The 25,133-nt window shown below is 39.7% G+C and overlaps 3 protein-coding genes across 3 annotated transcripts; all 3 read right to left on the bottom strand.

The window, feature by feature from the left end:
• Nucleotides 1-4,160: 4,160 nt before the first annotated feature.
• Nucleotides 4,161-13,779, bottom strand: myorg (myogenesis regulating glycosidase). Its single transcript, XM_087801196.1, has 3 exons — nucleotides 13,728-13,779; nucleotides 8,951-9,313; nucleotides 4,161-8,795 (listed from the first exon to the last, which is right to left on the bottom strand). Exons 2-3 carry the CDS (start codon nucleotides 9,211-9,213, stop codon nucleotides 7,004-7,006), a joined length of 2,055 nt encoding a protein of 684 aa, XP_087657322.1. The 5' UTR covers nucleotides 9,214-9,313; nucleotides 13,728-13,779; the 3' UTR covers nucleotides 4,161-7,003.
• A 522-nt stretch (nucleotides 13,780-14,301) lies between these two features.
• On the bottom strand, nucleotides 14,302-15,999 carry LOC148070854 (uncharacterized). The gene is made up of 5 exons (XM_087801113.1): nucleotides 15,852-15,999; nucleotides 14,716-14,969; nucleotides 14,595-14,633; nucleotides 14,452-14,535; nucleotides 14,302-14,392 (listed from the first exon to the last, which is right to left on the bottom strand). Exons 1-5 carry the CDS (start codon nucleotides 15,969-15,971, stop codon nucleotides 14,302-14,304), a joined length of 588 nt encoding a protein of 195 aa, XP_087657239.1. The 5' UTR covers nucleotides 15,972-15,999.
• Nucleotides 16,000-18,090: 2,091 nt separating this feature from the next.
• On the bottom strand, nucleotides 18,091-24,518 carry LOC148070853 (BOS complex subunit ncln). Its single transcript, XM_087800767.1, has 15 exons — nucleotides 24,370-24,518; nucleotides 24,089-24,279; nucleotides 23,866-24,010; nucleotides 21,720-21,817; nucleotides 21,580-21,657; nucleotides 21,402-21,505; nucleotides 21,252-21,340; nucleotides 20,386-20,525; nucleotides 20,144-20,322; nucleotides 19,984-20,071; nucleotides 19,876-19,914; nucleotides 18,528-18,700; nucleotides 18,394-18,447; nucleotides 18,237-18,315; nucleotides 18,091-18,169 (listed from the first exon to the last, which is right to left on the bottom strand). The coding sequence occupies exons 1-15, from the start codon at nucleotides 24,512-24,514 to the stop codon at nucleotides 18,110-18,112; spliced, it is 1,662 nt and encodes a 553-aa protein (XP_087656893.1). The 5' UTR covers nucleotides 24,515-24,518; the 3' UTR covers nucleotides 18,091-18,109.
• Nucleotides 24,519-25,133: the final 615 nt, after the last annotated feature.

Raw genomic sequence — 25,133 nt, 5'->3', positions numbered from 1 at the left:
CCACGGTGTTCATTAAGTCGCACCGGACCCCGTGGCTAGAAGCCTGGACAACAGTGGACGGATGAAGGATGGATGGATAGATTATTTAAGCATTAGAACTAGTGATAGGGATTGATGTTCTGATGAAGCTTCATGAAGCTTGTGTCATTATTTTCAGAGACCACAAGATGGCGATGTTAAAACCCAACTCTCCTGACTCACTCATTGCATGTTTCAAATGTTGAAGTCGATGCAGTAAGACCCTCATCATGAGGGGACGATGTTTTGAAGTTATCACTTCGTAGAGTTCTCAGCCGTCTAAAATCTTGGCAAACAAGAGGTTACAAGAGCGGAGTCAAGTCATGACGAATGTTAGTGACACATGTAGTGTATCTTGCCTGATGAAGGCTTCTGTAAACGGGGTTCATTCTGGTGTCCGTGAACGTCTCGCCATCTTCGTCCAGTAGGTTGCCAGATTACTACTGAGACTTTCAGGCAGAAACCTGCTAAAACACACAGTAAACAGGTCTTAATGTATCCGGGGGGAATACACCCAATCTGGCAACACCGGCCAGCAGTGGTGCACGATTGCTTACGGCAGTACTTGTCTCAGCAAAGTATCAAGGATTCCTCCAACATTCAGTTAAACAAGTTTTATGACAAGGTCGACAAGAATGGAAGAAAATAAAAAAACGTATTAACTTAAATTATTTCCTATGGTGTATTCATAACACCATACACAATTACTGTGTTTTTTCTTACAATTATGACAATAAATGTTAACTTGTTTCTGATAAGCCAGTCACATCTGACGCATATTTTTAACAGATATAATAATTTCCGTTTGTGGGCTGTGAGTTCATTCAATTTAGAGACTTTTTTTTTCCAATGGAGGTCCAAGATCAATTGAATAGACACTTTAATCTACACATCAAGTAAGTAAGTAAGTAACTCATTTTTATTTGTATAGCGCTTTTCCAGACCAGGGTCACAAAGCGCTTAAACAATCAAAACAATATTCAATAAAGTATATACTTTAAATCAATGCCATTTAAAGATGATCATTTAAAAGAGTTATGAAACCACTTCATGGTCATTAAAAGTGTCTTGACCTGCTGCTGTGGTGGAGAAATCAAGCTCCCTTGAGCACTGCCAGAACGCTAATGCTGCCTTTTTAAAATGATAGTGATACATCAATCAATGTAAACTGACATTTGTTTAAAAAAAATGCAGCTGTTTTGATAGCAAATCTTTATTGATCTGATAGAAGTGATGTTTCAAATGCGAAGGTTGCAGACTAGAGGTCCAGATGTTAGCAAAGGAACTAGAGACACTTTTAATACAGAAGATAACGTTCAGGACTTTTTCAAAAAACATTCAATATTAGCAATTGAGTTCCACGAAAAAAAGGTCCAGAAAGCGAAGAGGGACATGAAAGAGCCAGAGTGTGGAAGGACAGGCAGCACACGAGGCTCGTGAAAAGAAGTTATGTGAAGGTACTTGAGACACACTGGCTCCTCACCAGAACAACTGGCGTCTCTGCACCACAGATGGACACACAGGTGGGCTCACAGGTGGAGAACTAAGGGGGAAGTGTTCTGACAGGTTGGTGTGTGCGCGCGTGCACAGGAGAGACATGGATAACATCTGGCCCATGGTCCACTACGGTTGACGTCGGTGCGAGTCATCGACAAGGCAACACTGCGCCCTTGTGGACGTGAGCGGAATGACGCCATTCAAATGTAAGATTTTTAGACCACTTTAAAGAAAAATAAAAAAGGTTATATAAGTGAATTTACTCCCTTGTCAAAGTGTACTGATAATACTGTCGGAAATAAACATCTGGGCCAAGCCATTTATAATACTGTATATCATCTCAGACACATGGAAACATGTTTACTGAGACCAGGCTTAAGTATTTATGAATATTATATTTTAATTTTCCTTTTCAAAACTTGACAGGTCTTGACGAAGCAGAATAATCCCCGCAATGGACAATATGCCGTCCATTTAACAAATGAGAAAATGCATTTGAAATGGATTTTTTTAAATATTAAACGCTTTCCTGTGATAAATAAACTCAACCCTATGTTATAATATAAAGTATTTTAAGAGAATTTCTGAACAAGCTAAGCTAACAAGAATTCTACAAAAGTTCAAATTTCCTCCATTTTGATTTACAGTTCAATTAAAAATAATCTTAAGAGTTTCTCTAAATAATAAATCATATTATTATGGGTGACTGACGCCATCTCTTACCTGTAATGTTGATTAATGAAAGTCTTTTTATATAATAAACGTTATTTTGATGCAATTTAGTATCAAGAACATAATAAAAAAATTAAATTAATGTGATCTAAAAGTAATCCAAACACATAAGCCCGGAGATAAAAGGTATGAATTCTGAGACACTGTACCCAGTAGCTAGTAATGGTCTGATGAAGCTTCATGAAGCAGTGTCATCATTTTCAGAGTCCACTAGATGGCGGTCTCTGCACCATTTTCCTTCGTTTTGAACAACTGTTCTAATGAAACATCACATCATTTTTACTGATGGCGCCACCTACTGACCTCTAAGCAACATGACACTGTTTCATGAAGCTTCATCAGACCATCACCATCAATCAGTTTTTCACTGTAACAGAACAGAACCGGGACGGTTTGCCACCAGAACCTTCTGCTCTAATCACATCAGCTCCAGCCGATGGTCACACTCGGTTATCCTCCTCGCCGCGGTGACAACCGACATTTCTCAGCCCAGAGACTTGAAAAACAGCCGATAAATCTCATCTTACAGCCGGCCCTGTGAAAGGATGGGCAGAAACAAACAATATGATTGCAGAAAGCAAAACAACAAATACTATTGATCCGCAGCAGCACAGTGACAGCTAATCAATGAGTGCGTGTCCACCGTGCACCGGCAGCACCGAGGATCAATTCCGCAGAAAGATGAGGCGATGGAGAATAATGTAAGCTACATCTGAGGCGTATCCCAATGAAATGAACTCCCAGTTTAGCTCAAAACACAATGTAAAACTCTTCAGTTCCAAATATGCGGCTTTGAGTTTTTTTTTCTAAAACCGCTGAACGATCTCTGGCCTCAAATTTGGAGCCATCAGATGATTTATTGATCCGAATGCAGCCTCCAAATAACCTGCACGATTGTTTCATCACATGGTCATTATTGCCCGACGATGAGTCGGCATGAGAAAGTTGAATAAGTCCCTCAAGGGCGTCGTTCGGTTGCTGCACATTAGTTTTCATATATTGCAGACTCATAAAAGGTTACAGGTTTTATTGGAGCGCTGATTGCTCGGTCAACTCCCTGACCTCGTGTCACGACCTTGTTTTGGGCTTTCAGGCTCTTGATGGAGAGACGTGATGCAGCAGATGTTGGCTTTCAATCCTCACTTCAGCAAAGATGACCATCTCAACATCATGGGTTGTTTTCGTCTTCAAGTTGAAGCCTTGTTCATTTTTATGCATTTCTTATTTTACCTTTTTAATAATATATTTAGTGCATAATATTTGTTTTGGGGTTCGTTATTTGAATTTTCCATATAGTTTTTTTTGTAAAACTTTTTTATTTTTGAAACAATGATTTCTTCACATTTTGACTTTTACTGTTTTTTCTTTTCAGAATTTCTTCATTGTTGCTTTACCAAAAACATTTATTATCTAGTTATAAAAATATGTATATTTTCCATTACATTTATTAATTTCTACCTTATTGTTGCGGTTCCTTTTAACCCACTGACTTTGCAAGGTAAATGGTACTTAATTATATAGAGCTTTTCTACACTTATTTAGCTCTTTACACCAAGTTATGCATTCACCCATTTACACACACAATCCTACACTGATGGGAGTAGGCTGCGACGCAGTGCTCAAGCCCAACAATCAGGATGAAGTGTCTTGCTCAGGGACACAATGCCACAACGCTTTAACTCCCCCTGTAAAAATAAATCGTATTGTTTGACACACAAGAATGAGGTAAAATGCTGTTGTAAAAAAATAACTTGATCCGCACACACGAAAAAACATATAAAATTAAATAAAATGTTGCTTATTTAATACATTTATTCATTTTTAATCAATAGAAAGTCAACTGGTGAATGGTTTCAAGTGGAAGGCTACAGTATTTGTGAGGATTGTTGAAATCTACTAAACAAAACAAGATGTCAGATTTTTCCCATGTTTATTAAGATATTCAAATACACTGAAAAAGTATTAACTCACAGTATTGCAAAAAATCTTGTGCAAAAGCTGGAAAACAATGAGGCCAGAAAGTTATAGGGAAGAAAAAAAAAAGCAACATTCAAGATTCAGTCTCGTCATTAAAGAGTTCTGTGACAAAAATAGCGCTCGACGTTCATCCCGGCCCGACGGCTCGGGCGAGAACATCTATAAATAGTGGCGGCAAGCAATTTAGAAGGCACATAGAAAACCCGCTGGGGTTAATTTTTCGGCACTTTGTCAACACACACGAGTGAGAGAAAGACAAACATAGTATCATTAATTACCGGGAATCTCTTCTCCCTCTCGCTCGACAACAAAAAAGAAAAAGTATAAATATGCAACGTTAACATGCAGCACATACAAGGCCGGAGGCGTAGACAGTGGCAACGCGCTCCATAAATATTAATGTCCAGACTTTAAAGCACGCTGTGAAAATATATATGCTTTCATTTGATATTTATAACGGCCCTGTACGAAGGCCGACCGACGTGCCAGATTGTTCCCTTCGCCTGCAGGTAGCTCTGACTCATGCAGGACAGAGAGGGAATAGAGCTCAGCAACCAGCCTGAAGTCTGGCAGAGGAGAGACCAGAGAAATTGATGTGCAATCTAAACATCTGTGAACCAGAAAAGGACTTAATATACGACTTTTCCCTGATACTGATGGCGTCTCACACACTGCAAAAGCTTTTTCATTGTACTAAAAGATCAAATCCCGGAACGATTATCACTTGACTGACATGGACTATAAAAAAAAAAAGAGAAGACTGCTTAGATTGCTAGATGAGTCTATAACATCACAAGGCTCCGGTGCCTGGCAGGTCTTAATCTGCAAGTGCAACAACAGAACTATTGATAAAGTGCTTTCGCTCACTCATCTGGATTGTTTTGTCATGTTATCACCGTTGCCGTGTTGATAAAGAATATTGATCGAATTCTCTGCTAAAAAGAAATCAAGAAACAAACCACGTTTCTTTTTCAGATCCACAAGCCTCTCAAGTACAATTGTTTTTACCGAAGAGAAACCGAGTTGTACTGGTGAAATAGTTTGTTGTTGCTTTTTTTTTTACTGTAGCCTTTTGTCATTCCTGTACCAGAAAGCACATGATCAAATGTTCTTAAATGTTATGATACGCTGATCATCTTATTTCGAGCTCAATAGAGTAAGCCTCTGTATAATCCAGGTAGTGGGCTCTAAAATTAAATAAAATGTTGTAACCATAGTTACACCATCAATATGTGTTTGACCTTGAACACACCTTTAGTAATCTCTCACCAGATCAAGGTTCAAATTTTTGCATCGACAATGTCGATTTTTCAAAGGTTAATAAGCGACAATATCATTTACTACAGAGTGATATTAACTAGTTGTTTTTTTTTTCATTTTTGCTGCAATATATATTCTAATATTTGTAGGGCAACAAACGTTCTGCAGCTCTTCCAGGGATTTACAATCCAACTGTTGTGTTATTGGTATGCCTCACAGCCTCCTGACAGTTGGACATGCCCAGAGTGTCTCACACGGGAGGCGTCCAGGGGGCATCCTAAAAGAAGTCCCTCCACTGGCTCTGCTCAATGAGCGATGGGAGCACTGGTTTTACTTGGGAGTTCCTCCTGTGTGACCAAATGAAAAAGGTTCATCTTATATAAGCCGGTAAAACAGACATTTCCATTGACCAGTGAATTGCAGTTAAGCTTAATCCATGGCCAGAGATGTTGTCCTTGAGATTCCCGTTTTTTTTGTTTGCAAATAGAATTGTCAAAATATAAAACAAGCCACTAGAGTGAAATCAAAGATAAACAATTCCTCGTTCCATTAGATGCAATGTTTGGTTAATTTACAGCCACACACACACACACACACACACACACAACAACCACATCATTGGAACTACAACAATAACAAGATTCCGGAGCACACGTGTCATATTTCACAAGCTTGCATTTCACATTGTTCCTCAATAATAAAGCAGAAGCAAGAGTCAGAAAAAAAAAATGGTAGCAGTCCTATTATACAGAAGTATAAACGTTCTTAAAAAATATTATGTTTGCTTATTTGCATCATTTGAGTTGTTGGCATGATGTTCTAAGCATCTTGTTTTATTTAAACCGTTATTGAACAGTAATAATCTCATAGTGACATTGAATTATCACTATTTAAAACAATTAGTTCACCCTGGAACAAGAAAGCAAATGACTCAGTCATAGCGCATTTTTTAAAAATGCTAGAGCGACAAAATCAAACCAAGGTAACATGCATATCATCGTCGTAATACAATTGTTAAACAGACAAGCTTGTTAAAGCTGTGCATGTGTTTATTGTGCTGCCTTTTATGTAATGATTACTATTATTACATTGGTATTTATTATTGAGATGAATTGAAAAGTCATTAGTATAAACCTGAGATAACCTGAGGATATGCATATTATTTAGCCGTCTGTGAACATTTACTTTGATAAGTGAAGAATATTCCTGCCAAAAAAACAAAGATAAAAGGCAGATAAACGGCCATTTACTCAACTGAGCAACTTCAGAGTCAAGCATCAAAATACATTCACAATGTTCATAATCCCTTTTCATTGCATGTGCTGACATGATGGTAATTTCCCCATTACATCTTGCAAAATTAAAAATTAATTTTCAAGCCTCTCCGTTTGAGAGCAGCTACCACTTGTAGTAAAATGTGCTTGTTTTGTTATAAAAAAAATCTGAAAAAAAGGAGTTCAATGATGTTTATAGGCATGTTGAGGACGGTTTAGGCAGCTGTGGGCATCATCCGTTCTTTCTACACCCAAAGAAAGTAAGCTATTTCATCTAAATCGACGGGGTAGTCTGTGAGGTGCATGTGTTCTTTGATGTCATATCGCTCTCCTTTATAGCTCTTCCAGCGGCCAGCGGGGAGGTAGATATCCCGCTCTTGCTTCCCGGGCTCCAAGACTGGAGCAACCATCAGGTCGTCTCCGATCAGAAATTGCGAATCAATTTTGTAAGCGGTTTCATCACCGGTGGCGATCCACCACAAGGGGCGTATGATTGGGTCTCCCGTATGCAGCACCTCGCTAGCCAGCTCCAGAACCCGCGGCGCTACAAGACTCTGGTGGAGGGCAGTGTATTTTCGAGCGATTTCGACCACTTCATTGTCGTATTCCCAGGGGGGGACGGAAAACTGCATGGACGGCATGAATGCGGACAGCTCCAGCCAACGGATGTAAAGCTCTCGATCGGGCAATGATCCGTTTCCTTCCGTGCGGTGGGGATAGCCGTTCCCTCCAATCATGTCAGGGAGAATAAACTGATAGCCCAGGATGCTAATGGTGAGCACGGTGGGAATAAGAGATTTGAGGCCCAGCTCGTAGCCCCACACGGAGTCTCTGTCAATCGGTCTGAAGAAGCAGGAAATGTTCTGAGATTGGTAGCCGCTACGAAGCTCTGCTCGATCGTTGTAGGGAATGGCCATCTCTGTGTAGCGGCGGGTGAAAAAGCTTGGGTCTCGGATAGGAGTCCTGGTACTGAACTTCCAGGGTAAGTAGTTGGTCTCACCGGCATCGAATTTAAAAGAAACAACCCCGTACTTTGAGCGCAGGTAACGTAGCTGGGATGCAAACCAATCGCGAGCTTCTGGATTGGTGAAGTCCACTATGCCACCTACACCGTTCCACCAGCGCACCAGGGCCGGCAGCTCCCCCATGGGCTCGCGGACCAACAGCCCTCTCTTCACACAAGTGTGAAAGTTGTCAGACTCGTAGTTTACAAAAGGGTGAATCCAGAGGGACACCTTGAACCCATCGGACTTTAATTTCTGAAACATGGCCGACGCATTCGAAAACTTGATCGGGTCGAATTCAAATTCTCCATATCGCCGGGTGTAGCGGTCGTCTATCTCCAAGTGGCTGCAGTTGAATTTATACTGCAGAATATTTTCAGCATATTTTAAAACTTTCTCCTGATCAATGTCAGTCTTGTGTAAAGCCCAGGTGGACCATATCGGGTGGCTGAACATGACTTGGGAAGGAACTTTATTAGGCTTGTTGAAGTATCTGCGGACCATGTACTTGTGAATGGACGTAACATCCAGTCCGACACACACTCTGTAGCTCAGCTCAGCACAAGGCGCCTCACCCGGGTCCGCTTTAAATGGACTGTCGTTGTAGCGAGCCTGAAAGTACATGGTCTTCTCCGTGTCATTCCAGCCCAGATGGAAAGGCACTGAATTATTGATCTTAATAGCTGTGGCATTGGATGACAGCCAGTAGCTCTCCAGAATCCCCCCAAATTCATTGCGGTTTGTGTAGATGTCACTGGTGACAAATGGTTTAGGAGCTTGTTGCCCAGAGAGGGAAATCGGCCAGTGCTGAATCGCTGACACGGCACCGCCATACCAATGAGCAAACTTGTACGTCATGGCGTGTTCGACGGAGATGTCCGGAACCAGCTCCTCCCAGCGAACGCGATAACACTGCACTGTGTCTTTGGGTCGCACCGTCTCAATGAAGAAGTTGAGCTTTCTGTCAGCCGTTTTGCTACAGCTGAGCATCTCTCCTTCTTTAGTGCAAGAGTCCAAATCCAGTGTTCCGGACCTGCAAATATATGATTGTTTATACAGTGTATGAATTGAAGATATAACTTGTCCTTTTCCTAAAAAGTAAAGTAGACTGCCTTGGAGCATTTTCTTTCAATAATGTACAGCCACATATGAACATAATTAAATAATAAGTATTTAATTAGCACCTACCTGAAATCCATCCTGAAAACAATGGATCCCCCCTGATTTCGGATAATGTATCCATCTTTATTAAGGTCCAACAGCTGAGTTTTTAGCAGCTCAGCTTTTCGCAGCGAGGCAATGAAATAACACCAAGCGGTCACTGCTGCAATGACCAGCAGCAGTCCAATTACTCCGGCTCCGACCAGTGGACGGGTGACTTTGCTGCGTTTTTGTTTGGGGATGACATCTGTAATGGTGCCTCCAGCTCCCCCTGGAACCACCTGGTACATCTTTTAAACTGGTTTATGACCGAATGTTCTGGTGGTTATTCTACACGTCATGGAGATTGTTGACCAGGGAATGTCTTTTTTTTCCTTTTTGAGCTAGCTTCTGAAACAAAACAGAAACAAATGATGCACAGTTAAACTGAGTAAGCATGAAAACAAGTAGGATTATTATTATTATTATTTCAAAAAACATCTATGAACAGGAAGGTCAACTTTATTCTTGTAACATTTGTGTCGTTTTCCTTCCACACACACTCTCACAGATTATCAAGGTACATAAACATACAGATGAATAACATTTTTGCGGATTTTAGAATACCTCGAGAAATAGGGTTTTTCCTCAAAGTGACCTTAAAAGTTTGTCACATGAATCTGAAATGTGTGCTGAGGTAAGTCTTACTAGATGGTAGTTTTCAGACTCAAACATGCTCCTTTCAGACTAGATAGGTGGCGTTACAGGTCCTGAAAGAGAGTTTTAAATCCAGGGACTGGACTGTCAGAGTTATTATCTTTGAATTGTGCAAAGGTCTGGCAGCACCCAATCATTATCATCCTCTCAGAGGTGTTACCCTAAGTAGTAGAAACATTCTAAACCTAACCTTCAAGTGATAGTTCACCAAAAAATTCTAAATTCCCTAATTTTCTACTCACCTTTTTGTCGACCAATGGTGGGATTATTTCAAGAGTAATACATCCATTTTAATGAAATGACTAGTGCTCGTGTGTCTTCATCTTAAATTTCTGCTGTCTACACTGGAAGCTTGGGTTTTCACAAGAACTGATACTTTGGTGCCAATTCGGTACCAGCACACTAAAAATACAATAACTACTTTGTTTTGGTACTGCAAGTGCCATGTGAGTGCAAACTATGAGCGCTGTAGAAGAACCTCTGTCGTCTTAAAAACAATGGATTCTGAAGTGAAAAAACAACACTGGTGGTCTTGTTGATAAACCTTCCAGTCAAGTCACATTTGGAAATACTGTGGATCTAAAGCAGATGAATGTGGAGTAAATATTAACCATTAAAAACCGGCCTACGTTGCCCTCAAATTCGGTAACCAACAAACACTTTTGAACGTTTCAAAGTTTGTTTTTATACTTGAAGGCTGCTCAACAGTGTTTGAATGTATAATAGTTGTTGCTTTTGTTTATTTTTGAAGTTAAAATGATTGATTGTTAGTTTTGTTTATTTAACAAAGTTGTGTTCTTTAAAGTAGATGCTACTTTCTTTAAACAATGGTTTGGAAAAGTATCCAATTATAGGAAAAAATTACTTTTATCAGCCACTGAAATTTTTGTATTTTTACAACTATACTGTAAGTGGTCACGATTATTACCCGAGTATTTCCTGTCTGCGTAGCATGTTAGCCCTTTAAGATTGTTTAAGTTTTTTTACTTTAAAAATGTTGTCGAGGTTTCAATATAAGGTAGACATTACAGACGAGCAGTATGGAGGTATATGGATGTTTCTAAGTGGGATGAAGACACCAGAGCTCAGGTCATTAGAAATGTTCTTATATTGTTGTCTATAACTCAGATTACTCTGAATATAATCCCTAGTCCGTGAGTAGATCGAGTGACTTTTACTATTACTTTAAGACTTAAAAAAAAAAGAAAAGGTGACTTATGCTTCAATTAAGCGTTTGTGCATTTGTTCAAGCCTCTGTCAGGTTCAGCTGTGGACTGAGGCCCGAATTGATTTCTGTGCACTTAGAGGTTTTAAAACTGTCAGGATGTAAACTTAAAAGATGTGTTAGAGATTTAACAAAACAAATCTACTGCCAATTACCTATAAGAGGATGGAGTGGACGTTCCCTGCAGTAATTCAAGTTCCCCTGATCGAACTCATCTGTATGTGAGGCAGCGAGGAAGTGGCAGAAGAGGGATTTTTGGCTTTAGAGCTTTGCCAAAATAAGGGAGCGAGAGGGACGCATGCTAAACTTTACGCTCCATTGAGCTGGTCTAACTGAAAGCAACCATTCAGTGCTGGCAACCAATTACACATTAACCAGAGGACACATGTCCATGTGCGGCGGGCAGGCTCTGAAACCTTCCCCTCCGCAAGGATCCTGATGTTTGTAATTATGGCTTGAGCGAATCAGAACAGATTAGATTAGAACGCAGCCGAGCAGTCCTTTCTGGCGGCGCAGGTTGCCGACTAGTTCTAACCAAACTGACCCCTGCAGTCCAAGCTGGCAGCTGAGGTCGATAGCAAAAAAAAAGAAAAAAGAAAAAAAGGAAGGAAGAAAAAAAAAAGTTGCTATTAATTAGCAATCTAATGGACTAATTCTGTGTTCAACCAGGCTTGGTATAGATTTCCCCTAACAACAGAAGTGATAACACAACCTGCCATTAATTAACAGGAAGTAGCAGTTTGTTGCTCAGAGTTCCGTCTCTGGATGAGGCGTAATTGATTAACGTATTGAAAACAATTACTGTACCTTAGGAGGGGAAAGTGTAACAAGGAGGAGGGATGCAGAGAAAAAACTTTTTTTTATCTGAAACTAAATGTGAAAACTGCACTGATGTGTTGCAGTGTGAACATAACCATTTGGATATTAATGTGTAATATAGGGGCTAGTAATGTTTATTCTACAGTTCTTGTTAAGCTCTGCGTTTTGTGAAAGGACCTTTTTGTATTGTCTGTCAATTCGTTTATAAAAACATGTCTTTGTTTCTTTTTTAAAACCAGTAATACAAGAGATGGTCAGTATATCGTTTTTAAGCCTGTCAAGTTATTCAGAGTTTTTTATGTACCAATAAGAACCTGTTTTCCACACCATGAGATGCATAAATCCTCTCTTTTTATTTGTTTTCTGGAGAAGTTTTGGCATTAATTTTGACGCTTTTTTTTTACAGTCTTCAATGGTGAGTAAAACCCATTGTTATCAAATATAAGTGTATATTGTACTTGAACAGGGTTTTAAATTTTCATGGATAACTAAATAAATAAAGCGGACCTGTAACTGTAAACAAGGAACCACTGCATTTACATTAGTGAACACATCATCATCATAGTGGACAACGTCATGGTTGAAAACAGGTTTGTATAATGAACATAGATATCCATAAAGATGCAAGGACCTATGCAGCATGTACTTACAGTATACATAAATATAACGTCACTACAATATGAAGTGTTTTTTCATTGTCCTTGGTTCCGTTGTTTACTACAAGCTTAACGCCACCAGTTTGATACTCACTTTTAAAGGAATAAAAGATGCATGGTCTATTATATTATATATATTATATTATAGGCTTTTCCTTGATTTTCTGAAACTCCTGTGTTGTTCTCGGTGTTATCTTGATCTTTTAAGTATATATTTTATTGAGTTTTGTTTTGATTGTTTAAGCGCTTTGTGACCCTGGTCTGGAAAAGCGCTCTATAAACCCCACACGGTTCAGGACCAGAGGAGAGAAATCCTTCCAGAATGTTGCTCCTAAGCTTTGGAATGATCTTCCTCTCTCTTTGCGCTTGATGATCTACTGACTCCTTTAAGAAACATCTTAAGATGTTTTTATTTGTTCAGGCTTTTCCTTGATTTTCTGGAACTCCACTTGTGTTATCAGTTTTATATTGCCTTTAAAGTGTATACTTTATTGAATATTGTTTTGATTGTTTAAGCGCTTTGTGACCCTGGTCTGGAAAAGCGCTATACAAATAAAAATTACTTACTTACTTAAATTACAGGCGACACCCACAGAGTTATTTGATTTGGAAGTGTTGTTTTGGACGAATACAAAAAACAACTGAAAACTAGTTAAATTTTAAATTAAGCATTTTAGCCTGTAACTCTAAAAAGTCATTGGATTTCTCTGAAAATAATACAAACCCTCAGTGGACATGAGGGTGTAATTTATTATGAGAGATTCAATGAAACAATGTATTTTTAGAACATGCCTGTGGGCTACTAGTGTGGTCATGTGGTGACCATCATGAGTGCAAAAGTGACAGCAAGTCTTGATAAAAAACAAAAACATGGCCAGCTGCAGTTTAATTCCATTGTAAAAGGAAAGACAGTCAAAGACATTCACAGAACAAAAGACCTCTCAGTGAACTCAACTCCACAACTAAACTGCTTTTCTCTCGTAGAAACGAGTAGTTGTCATTTCAGCGGTTTATTATCTTTCCTGTCTGTGGACAGCAAACATAGCTGCTGATAACGTCTGGACAGAGGTCTGAGAAAAAAAGTGTTTTTCTGCAGAATACGAATGATGTTTATCTCCAACCAGTGACACGAGCTCAGTCCACCAAACTAATGCAAGCTTATCATCCATATTTGTACTATAATAATGTGTCATTTAAAGGTGAAAGAACGTCATTTTTAATCTGTTAAACACGTCGAATAAACGAGTAAACAGTGTCTCCAGTACAGTACTATCCTCGTCACTCAGATTTCTAACTTAAACCGTTACTACCTCAGTGTCGCAACAGAAGCTGAAGAAAGCGGAAAAAACACTTTTAAAGAGCAAAACACTTAATATCTCTGGTCGTGTAACTCAATATGTTTACATACCTGTGTGACAAGCAGCGCCTTCGTGAGCTCCAAACATAAACTTCGCTGCCAGAGTCCATTGAGGAGTGAAGAAAACACGTTGCTGCGCTATGACGACACGCTCGCACTGCATTCTGGGAGCTGTAGTTCCGCCTAAACGGCCGTTCGGTTTATAATGAAGCATGATCATGTATAAATGGTTCTAATGCATTTAAAAAGTGTATTTTGTATTTATTATTCATTTACATTTTCACATAAGTTAGTTGAAGAAATGTTTTGAAAAACAACTCATATATATAAGAATAAATTGCAGCTTATTAAGCTTAATAAAAGTCAACGACGAATGTCCTTTTTCTTTAGGGATTTTCCCGCTTTATTTTTGCTTGACGGCCCCTAACAACATTCACAGAATTGAATGTGGCCCTTGAAGAATTTTAATATACCACTCCTGCCGTACGGGATTGTTAACAATAAAATTAAAAAGCTTAAAAAACACTCGTATTCTTAGATATTTTTAACCACTTTTTTTTTATTATTTAATATGATTTCACTCGGAAACATAAGGAGTTAATGGGGTGGTCATAATGTCATCTTTTTAGGGAGATAATTCGGACACAAACTCGGGGTGGATGGTGTAATGTCCAGCCTGGTACCGGTTCACGACATGGAAGCAGCTGTAGCAGCCACTGAGGAGAGAAGAAAAAATAAATCTATTAATATATCTTGATATTTGACCTCGTCTCACCTTCTGTGTGGCGACATCACGTGGTGCTTCACCGTGTTGCTGGTCTGAGGTCTTGTTGTGAGTCTGTGCTCAGCATCTTTCTGCCTGTTTTATTTCTGTCGTCATCAGGAATTCAGATGACGTCACTGTGTGTAACAACTCACCTTATCTGCTGCGGCAGGAAGCGGGAGAGGTTTTCAATTCTGCCGCAGATCAAGACAAGTCAGTATATTTTCATTTATTTGATTTATTTCATATTAAGTCTTTCATTAAATCGATTCTAACCTGGCGGCAGGAGGCTCCGAGAACTGCAGTTTCTTGTTTCCACCGACAGAGGGCAGCGCCTCGACGGAGGACTGGGGTCTGTCAGGGTCCGCTCCGGTTCCGTCTGCTGCTGGTCCCGTCCGGACCGGACCGTGGAACGACAAGTGTCTGACCGGAGGGAACAGAGGACCCCTGGTGTCCACCGGGGGTCGCAGGAGGGATGGATGGTGTGAATATTTGAAGCCGGACTTCAGATTACGAGGAAATAAAAAGTCCTAAAAAAAACATTCATATTGAGAACCTAGTACACGTGTAGTCTTCATTGTACTTATGGAAGTAACAATACTTGCTGCATGTCGTACAATACACAAGACAACAAAATACTGCATCATAGTGGCAAACTGTATGACACTTTGAAAAACAATAACGTACTTTACTTAACTATGTTATTCTAGCCCAGACCTGTAAGGTCAAAGTTCATGTAGAAACCCACTCATTTTGCATTTTTTCATCCTTGTCATCAAGTCTCTGAAAGATAGGGTTTTTGTTTTAGTACCGCTAAAAAAAAAGAAAATAAACATGACAAATATTTAACAAGTTATTTTATATCAGACTTGTTTTTATTAAAGGTTGACAAAATACAATTAAATAAAAACTTTGTCATATTTAACCTGATTTATTACTCTTTTATTACTCTATTTTATATCTTTGCTCCTTTATTTTTGCTTGAACACCCACTGTATGAAATTATATTATTATTATTATTATTATTATTATTATTATTATTATTATTATTATTATTATAGTAATTGCTTACTACTGTGCTTTGCTATGCTTAACTATTTGTATGCTAGGCCTAGCTAACAAAAAACACTCATATTGCAAACCTCATAAAGCACATGTGCAATCTTAAGTTTTTAACTAGTCAAACCCCACTATCACTGAACAGAGAGCGCCATCTGATGGATTCTGAAGTGAATAATCCTGCAAAAGTGTGGTGAAATACTATTAGAAAATATAACAACAATAAAATAAAATTTAAAGGATAACCAACTCAAGATTAAAAAAATGAGTTTGCCTATGGATAATTCATATTTAAGAGCTTGTAAAATAATGAAAATAAACTTGTGACTAAGTATTCTAAAGGTGTTTCTCACCGGCTGTGGTTGGGGGTTGTTCCTGCGGTGGGCAGAATGTGGTCGTAGCTGGACTCTCTTGACTTTGCCTGGAGAAGCGAACTGCTCATTGTAGACGGTCAGATAAAGCTGAGGAGCCATGTTGACCTGCCTGCAGGTGAGGTCTGTCCAGACTGTGGTGTGTCACCTGCTGGCTCCTCCCTGGTCATCACAGAAGCCTCTGTTCCCGTGACGACTCAACACTGAATTATTCCATTTCATGATAACGCCTTCGATACACTCATACATATATCATTTTCCAGCACTCATTACATATTTGCTGACTCCAGACGCCACCATGTACCTGAGCGCTAATCTATGTTAAGCACCGACCCCCTGCAGAGACAATCCTACCTGGGGTCAGATTCATGACCTACTTCTGCCCCACAGGTAACAGACACTCCTTTTGTTCTTCCTCCTTGTGTTTGAGAGAACCCCGACTTGTTTATTCTAACTGATCCAGTAAAACAAACCTTCCAAACCAACCGGGAATTAGGAAATTGAAAGAAAGAAAAAACTCAGGGAATAAAATCTCCTTTTTTTTTTTAATTTGCTTTAATTTTTGCAATAATGGCATGAAAAATATGTCTTAAACAAAACTTTAATTCCGATTTTTTTTTTTAAATCATAAAGATAAAGAAACTGACAATAAATTTAACAAACTTTTTTTTTTAAGTGCAAAAATGTAATTATATTCCCAATAAATAGAAGAAAAAAAACAAACTCAACAACAGAAAAATTGGCCTCAAATGAATAGAAAACATTAAAACAAAATTAAATACAAATAGGAGAAAAATAAACTGTGGGAACCTTTTCATTGTATAAAATATAACGTACAAATATCCAATACAAGTAAAAGCAATGATGTGTTGTGAGAATGTGAGAAATAAATGTTTAAAAGAGAAAAATGAAACAAAACAAATTGATGTGAAATGGGATTTTTCTTTTAAGGTAAATCATTGATGGTTATAAGCTAAATTTCTGCATGAAATTAAAAAATTAAAACTGAAGACCTTCAAGTTATTATGGAAACACAACCCTTTGTATAAATACTTTTACATTTTCAGTTTGTAATAGTTTCCCTTGTCATGGATGTTATTCACCTTTTCTACCTTTAATTATGTGTCTCAACAACTTTTCATCTTTACGCATATTCTTAATCCTGTCGTCGGTTCTAGACGTGGCCTGTCAGGAGAACAGCCGGCTCTCCGGCTCTGGGGTCACGACGGTCCGTGTGTGACATTGTTATCAATAATTCAAGGCTCTGCGGGAGACCGGAGTCTTCACTGCTTCACAGACTTGTCAGTGACAACGGCTGCTGGTGTCTGACAGCAAAATCAAAATCTGCAGAAGATGATGAAGAGGCGGGGGGAGGGGTGGAGAGATCTGAAGAACTAAAGAAAGTGGATTTACTTTTTTAAAAGTTTAAATTGGTCCTAACAATTAAGAATGTGTCAGTGCCGCGAGTTTCCAAAAAGTTCAAATGTTATTTACTTAAATAAATAAAAAATCGTAGTCTTAAATATTACATTTTTCCATACGGTGTTTCCCGCGTTCGCCCCGGGGCCTCCTCACTGTTCCCAGACCAGTAGATAACATCCTGGCAACATGTAAAAGTAAAGATAAGGAACTGTAATGTATCAAAAGATCAGCTTTAACCCTTTAATCTGCAATTGTGTAGTTTCTGTTAAGGTTGGAGACTACAGGTGAGAGCAGACATATACAGGTAATGGGGAGATTTGTCTTTTGGCTCAGCTCTTTCTCCACTCTTACTCGCATCATTAATGAAGACCCGAAAAGAGTCGATCTTCCATTCAAGACAAGCTCCAGAATTTTTTTTTATTGTGGTTTTATCTTCATAATTGTTGTGAGTATTATTTTTATCAAATATTTTGTTAAAATGTTAACATTTTAATAATTATTATTAAGTGGAAGCCACCATGCCTTTTTGCCTATGACTTAACTTATTTTTCTTTATAACCCATTTTGTTTTCTTTTAAATTGTACCAAAACAAAAGTCTAAAGCAAAAATATACTTTTCATGTTAAAAACAATCTTTTCTTTCTTGTGAACAAGAGAAGATGTTGATAAAGGTTGCTTTTTTTAAAAAAAAAAACTGAAGGGGAACAAAGAAACAGACACAAAAGATAGAAAAGTTCTTGTCAAATTATTTGGGCTCCAAAACAATACAACACATCTGACGACAAAAATGATGCCACTAGAGGAGAAACGCACACACTTCATTTACAGGCCTTTGTCTTCGCCGCAGCTTTGACTTTTGTGTAGACGAAACCAAAGTTCTGCAAAAGATTACGAGTATCAGTCCAGTTTCCTCACTCACACGTTTGTCCACAGGATCCAACGAACCTGAATTGCGTAGTAAACGATCCCCAGATAAGCTGCGATGCATCCTCCGAGGAAGAGATCGAAGGCAGCAGGTTTGACTCTGTGGAGAAGAAGAAGAAGAAGAAGAAGAAGAAAAAGTGTCAGAGTCCCACATAAACATGTCATAAACTCTCCTCACCTGTACATCACGATGGGCTGGTTCATCTGGTCGAAGAAGGTGATGTCGGGGTCTCTGTGAAGGACACGTGTTTTGAGGTCGAGGTGGAAAAAGTGACCTCATCTCAACCGAACTTGAGGTGCTTTAGGCCTCACCTCTTGTCCTGTCTGAAGGTGTGTCTGTGGACCTGCTGCAGGTAATGCTTGAGCTCCTGCTCCAGTGTGTTGATGAGCATCATCTGACCCGGTTCCTTGTCCAGCAGCTGTGTGGCGCGAGGCAGAGCGGTCAGGGAGGACATCAGGCTGGACATCCGGCCGTCGTGGAAGTCCTGGAACGAGCCAATGTACAAGAACTGGGATCAGAAAAATCGAAATATTGTCTTTTATTCCAAAAAAACTAAAAGAAATTGATTTAAAAATTTGGATCGTTAACGTTTTCTTTCAACGAGTAATATTTTGCTTAAATGTGTTTTTATTCTCCCAATAAATAAAAAACACAGCTGTGGACTAATATTAATTTGTTCATATTTAAAATCATGTTGGTCTAAGTATTTCAGTAAATTCTCATGTTTGCTATATTTAATTAAATTCCCCAACTTTCATTTTCTTTCAAAGTTGATTATTATAATAATATAATTATATATTATATTAATAATTATTTCCAGACATTTACCGATACAAACACAAATAATTTGTAAAGTGTTTTTTGAAAAATGTATTTTTAACAATTATGTCAGCATTTGTTTTGGTTAATAAAACAACCATTTTACAACCTTTCACTAAAAAGTATTTTTTTATCTAATAAAACTGTTAAAATAGCCTTTTAGATTTTAGCGAAGTTTTGAAAATTCATTTCATCTATATATCCTATTAATAATGTATTAGTTTATTAAACAATACATTGTTGTATATTAATATCATGATTATTTTTCTACATTCTACCAATATTATATGTTAACATAACAAATACACTTGTTTATTTAGTAAATGTAACTCTTATTGGATTTAATTTGATATTTCAATCCTGATTTAATATTAAATATGTTTTTCTATTCCAGTATAATTCATTAATTGAAAAAAAAAGTATGATTAAAAAATATATATATTTAATAAACAAACTTGTAAAAACTTTCTTAAACTATTATATATGTAACAGAATGTCAATTACTATAAATAGCATAACATATAAAAAATATCTTACTTTGTTCAGAACTAAAACATATTTTTAAATTGGTAAATAAACTAACATCACAATCTTTTTCTTTTTTTTTAAACAAATTAAAGAAATTAATGAAAAATAAATGTTATGTAAAAATATTAGTTGCAGCACAAACTTATGGAATTTGAGTTCTCAATTCTGAAAATTATTTGGACAAAGAAACGTTGTTTTTCCATTTTTACGGATCTTTAAGTATATTTATGTTTTCTTTTTGTCCTGTTAATTTATCTATAAGGGACTCAACATCTCCCTCTGCTGGTAGATAATGGACAAAGAAGCGCTCACCAATTGGCCCTTGAAGATCTGCAAATCCTTCGGAGAGCCCTTTCAAAATGAATATTGAAAAAGTTATATGGCTGAATCGTTCCACAGTAGAATTATGTTCCTCCTCACCTTGTCCGAGAGTTTATACATAAACCGAGCGAGAGCTTCTGCGATGATGATTCCGTTACGTTTCAGCTTCCTGAAGTCGACTTGAGACCTGTGAGGATCAATGATGATCTTCGTTAAGAATCAGCACCTTGCGTAGGTAAATGTGTTCTCCTAGACTCACGCGCCATCAAGGATGGACCCTCGGAGCTCAGACTTGGGGTCCTCCACGTGCGACAGAGTGAACCCGGGGATCCTGCGCAGGCTGTAACGCTCATGTTCCCACGCCACTGTGGACTCCACGAGATTGATCTTTTTATGGACCAGTCCGGTCTTGACCCACGAGAACCTGGAGGAGACCACCTAAGGCACCAATCCACACGGTTAAAGAGAAGAAGTTGCAGAACAAAGAGTGACACTCTTTACCTCCTGCAGCTGCTGAATGAAGGAGTGAAGTGGCGTGTCCGGCTTGGGTGGACGGGACACGTGAACGTGCAGCTCATCTCCATTAGCCAGGGTGTCCAGGCACAAGACGAACGCCACGTTGTCATGCAGGAGGCTGGACTCTAGTGTTGGATTAAAAATGATTATACACTATACGTATACGCCATACTTAAATTAACGCTAAAAGATAATCAAAATATAAAGTATAAATTACTCGCTTCATCTAAGAGCTTAAACATTTGAATACACATTCACAATGAACATTTCACTCAAGACAAGCTTGGAACAGAATTAGAGATACGACACCGGTTATTTAAAAACGTCTGTTTGTCTGCCTTTTCACACCTTGGGTCGTGGATCAAAGAACTAAGCGGGACACATCCGTGAAGGGGGGTCTAGGAGACAGAAACCCCCACCCAAGAACATATGAATGATTATAAAAGGAAACAAATTGGGAAGTGCTCTCCGCGGGGGATCGTGGCACAGGAAGCTTGAAGGAACCAATATAGCGATAGGGGGAGGACCTCCCGGCCTGGAAATTTGCCTTAAATATAGCGATGTTTCTACAGTTCGAGACCGTTTCTGCCCGGGGCTATTGACCTGTAAAATCGCCGGGAGAAAGTGCGACCTATCGATCGTAAAGCTTGTATTTTGTTTGACTTGAAGCGGCGAATAAACGACCCGTGACACTCTGCATTGACCATTTCTCTCCACAAAGCGAAGAATTAAGACCCGGTGACAGGAAGTGACGGCGTGTTGGAGCGACCGGAACGGACTCCAGTTTTACTAGTCAAGGAAGGAAGGGATCAAACAAACTTGCGACTCCACGCTTTGATATCGGAACTCACCGGCGTGATCGAGGTTCTCTTCGATCCACCTCTTCGTGCCGATAAAGTTGTGTTTTCCTCCTCCCGCCAGGGAAAACAGGAGATGAAAACTGCGAAATAAAGCCGTTGGCATCACCATAGCTGCGGTTCGTAACGACGGTCAGGACTCACGGGGGGCGAGTGCTCGAGCTGCTGTAGAGCTTTTGAAATAGGCGAGCGAGCTCCAACAAAATGACGACCCCGCTGCCGTTGGAGTCGGCGCCATAAGACAACCACTGGAAATAAGAACTTCATTGAACTCATCGGGTTCATTAGATAGTTCAAAGTACTACTTTCACTTCTCACTCACTGGTGCGAGTCCGTACGAGTCGTAGTGAGCCGTGATCACGATCGTTGGCACGTCATCGCCGGCTCCGGGTAGGACTCCCTGAAACACACTCTGTTAGCTCGTCCCTCACTGTGAAGACGATGACGACGAGCGTTCTTTACCTCCAGGGTGACAAAAGTGGTGTCGCTGAAGGCTTTGAGCGGCGCGCTGTTGCTCACCAAAATCTGAAAGGCTGTCGCTGTGATCATACTTCGAAGTACTGCAGGAAAGAAAGTGTATCAATGTAGCACTCAAGTCAAATAGTCATCAACAACTCTGTTCATTTGTACTTTTACAGTTCAACTTCAGAAGGGATTCACCCCTGATTATTTGCAGGAACGGGTTTAACGTGGTTGAGTTACAGCTCTCTCCTGAAAATATATACCGTCACGTCCAAAATTTAAAAATGTTTCCTCGTTTTTTTTTTCCTCCCAGTTTTATGCTGATGCCATTTTGTGCATTTAAAGGGCACCTAATGTGAAAAGCCAACTCTCCTGATTTATCACATGTTGAAGTCGTCCTCTTCAAAATGCAGTAGGTCATTCATCATGACGTTGCTCCGTTTTGAAGTTATTACTTAATAAAGTTCTCCCCCGTCTGAAATCTCCTCAAACAAGATTAAATTAAACACTCTGATGTCACTCTGGTGGAAGTGTCCTCCCCTAGAAGCCCTAAATCAGTTAAGAACCTACATGTTAATCTTGAAACAAAATAAATATTTATGTAAACATGGTGAGAGTTACTTCTGCCTTTAGGTGTTTTTGTGATGTGTACATTAAGCAGCAAACCTTACTTTTATGATTCGTTTTTAATATACAAAACGGGAGTTTCAGGGGTGATTTTGAAATTTACGTGAGTCCTTGAATGCAACTTGTGTTTTTGTGACCAATAAGAGCAGAGTGGGCGTGGTTGCTTGGATGAGACTTCTCTCAGGTAAAACAGCCCATTTTAAGTGGGCGGGGCTTAAGAGTATTTTCTAATGTTAGTATCTTTATTAAATGAGAGTTTTGTGCAAAAAGAAACATACTGATGAGTATAATAGAGGTCCTAGAACAAGTTAAGAGACCCCTCAATCAGCATATAGGTGCCCTTTAAGGTTTTTTTGCCAGGTTCTCTTGTCATCACTGACTTGTATCTTGTATTTAGACTGTGACTGGACTCTTTTGCACATGTCAATATACAGTAGTTTCTTGTGCCTTTGTTAGAGGTCACTATTTCTAGAAGACATTTGTCAATGTCCGCTGTTTTAAGGCCTTTTTAACTTTCATTTCATTTTTGTGATTTATTCTTTGCTTCGACTACAGGGTCACCTTAGCTTTGGAACACCGCATGGGAGTTTGGGATTAGTGGTCACTGCTTTGTCTTTTCTCAAGACGATTTGAATTGATGTCCAATCGTTTGTTCATTCGCGTCCAAAAGCTAAGACAGCCGAATGTCACTGTGACATCGAAGACCTCTACCTGCACTCGGTAAAAGACACAGGTTCTCTGATTTTTTTTAACTGAAAGCTGTTGATCTACTGGACATCTTAACTGTTGAGTCAAGTATTCCAGTTAAATAATTTCTATCCAGATTTGAAACAAGGCCATTTGGTCTAGTATGGGTGCCGTCCTTTTTCTACCCGGGGCTCCTACACTCGCTACCCTAAAAAAAATAGTCTGGGATCCCTTTACCTGCTTCCGTTTGGAATTCGAAATCAGGTAATGAAGGCATCACGTGGTGCACGCTGGGCTGGGCCTCTTCCGATTGGATGACCCCTGGATGACCATTCCATACCCCGATCCAATCAGATCGCCTTAGTGACCGTGTTGTTGTGTTGGGCTTAGGCCATGTTGATGATGGTGAAGCCCTGACGATGGGCGGAGATAGCACGGACCAATCAGCGCCCTTCGTCCACAGTTGGGACGGGAATTTTCGAATTCTAAACGAAAGAGGGTCAAGCGATACCGGACTATTTTTGTAGGAGCCCCCGGTAGAAAAAGTATGGCACCCAGGCTAATTTTGTCAAGACAATACACAATTTCGATCGCGGAATAACGGACTATCCTTCAAATGGACTTTATACCAGGTGCCGGTTCCAACCAGTCAAGCACATGTAGTTGAACCAATCAACTGTCTGCGGACTGTAATCTATTGATTGTCAATTCGGTGCTGCTTGTTTCAAACAAGCGTTTCGTTAGTAGAAATACCTTAACCACCTGGGCCCTTTGAGGACCCCGTTGAATATTTACATCATTCCATACATTCAGAAGGACACTGTAGCCTTACCTCGGACCATGATTGATGAAGTCCTGATGGAAGCCGCCTGCTTGACCTCGTCGTACATGTAAAGAAGCTGCTCGTCTTCCAACGCCACGTAGACTGGGATGAGGGACTCTATGAGCAAGGCTTCTCTTTCACTGATCATGAAGGACTGAGGGCGAGAATTCAGGTCCTCTTTAGAGAGAAAACCTATCGGTGAATCAATGTACCTGGAGCAGAATGACGATACCTGCATGGCTTCCTGAGGGATTCCGGACATGTTTTTCGGCAGCAGGATCAGAATGGCTGCAGCGTTTTGCCTCTGAGCCTCCAGATACTTCTCGGTGCAGAAGTCCGACACCTTCATGATCACGCATCGACGGGTCAACACCGGCTCGTCGGCAGAGCGGGCCTCAGCCACCACGATGGCTCCACGGCAACCTCCACACAGTTAGATAAGTGAAAGTGTCACAACTCAACATGAGGTACGGTGTTAAAGGTGAATTCCTATAGTGGCCTCTTCCTACTCACCATGTTTACGCTGCGCCGTGTTGTACTGCTGCATCCTGTAGGCCGTGAACTCGTAGGAAGACGCGGCCGTTAGAGCCGAGCCGTGCAGGTTCTGGACCGAGAGCATCAGCAGGAGAGCCGTGATGCTGAGGAGCTTCAGGAACATGGTGATACTGCGCAACCAGGACATGGTTACAAAGAAGTAGGTGGCGGTCAAATACAGTCCAAGTATACAAGTACTTCTTTTTCTAGTTATTTAGCTACTTGGTCTAAAAGTAGTATCTAAAGCTTTGGTACATGTAGCTAAGCTAGGGGAGCGGGTACATATAGAAGCAGCTTTTAACAGAAGCTGTGCTAGATACTGTTGAATTATGGGATGTATATATAGGAAGAAGACAGTATCAACATTTCACAGGTAGCAGCATAAGTAACTAAATTGTTGACAATATTCTAGTTCTACAGTAGTAGAATGAGTAGAGTTAAAAAAAATAATAGCAGTAGAATTCATCCAGCAAGAGGTAGTTCTGGAAACGAAAAGGTTCCTCACCTGCCTGCTGACGGTTCAGCCTCATCAGCGCTCTGACAACGTGGTTCCACTGGAACCGCTCTCCAGGATTGGAGGTGTCGAGGTAAGCCACGATCTACCATCTGCTCCAGAGGATCAAGTCAGCTAATTCCCAGACCTCCACCCCCACAACCCGCCATAAGTGCTTTCATTTGGAAGGAGACGATTGGAACCTGGACTGTATGGACCACCTGTTAGAGTCCAGTGGGTCTATGAGTAA

Source organism: Callionymus lyra, chromosome 10, assembly GCF_982586985.1.
Source record: "Callionymus lyra chromosome 10, fCalLyr1.hap1.1, whole genome shotgun sequence".
Lineage (NCBI taxonomy): Eukaryota > Metazoa > Chordata > Actinopteri > Syngnathiformes > Callionymidae > Callionymus > Callionymus lyra.
This window is presented reverse-complemented; position numbering and strand designations above follow the sequence as displayed.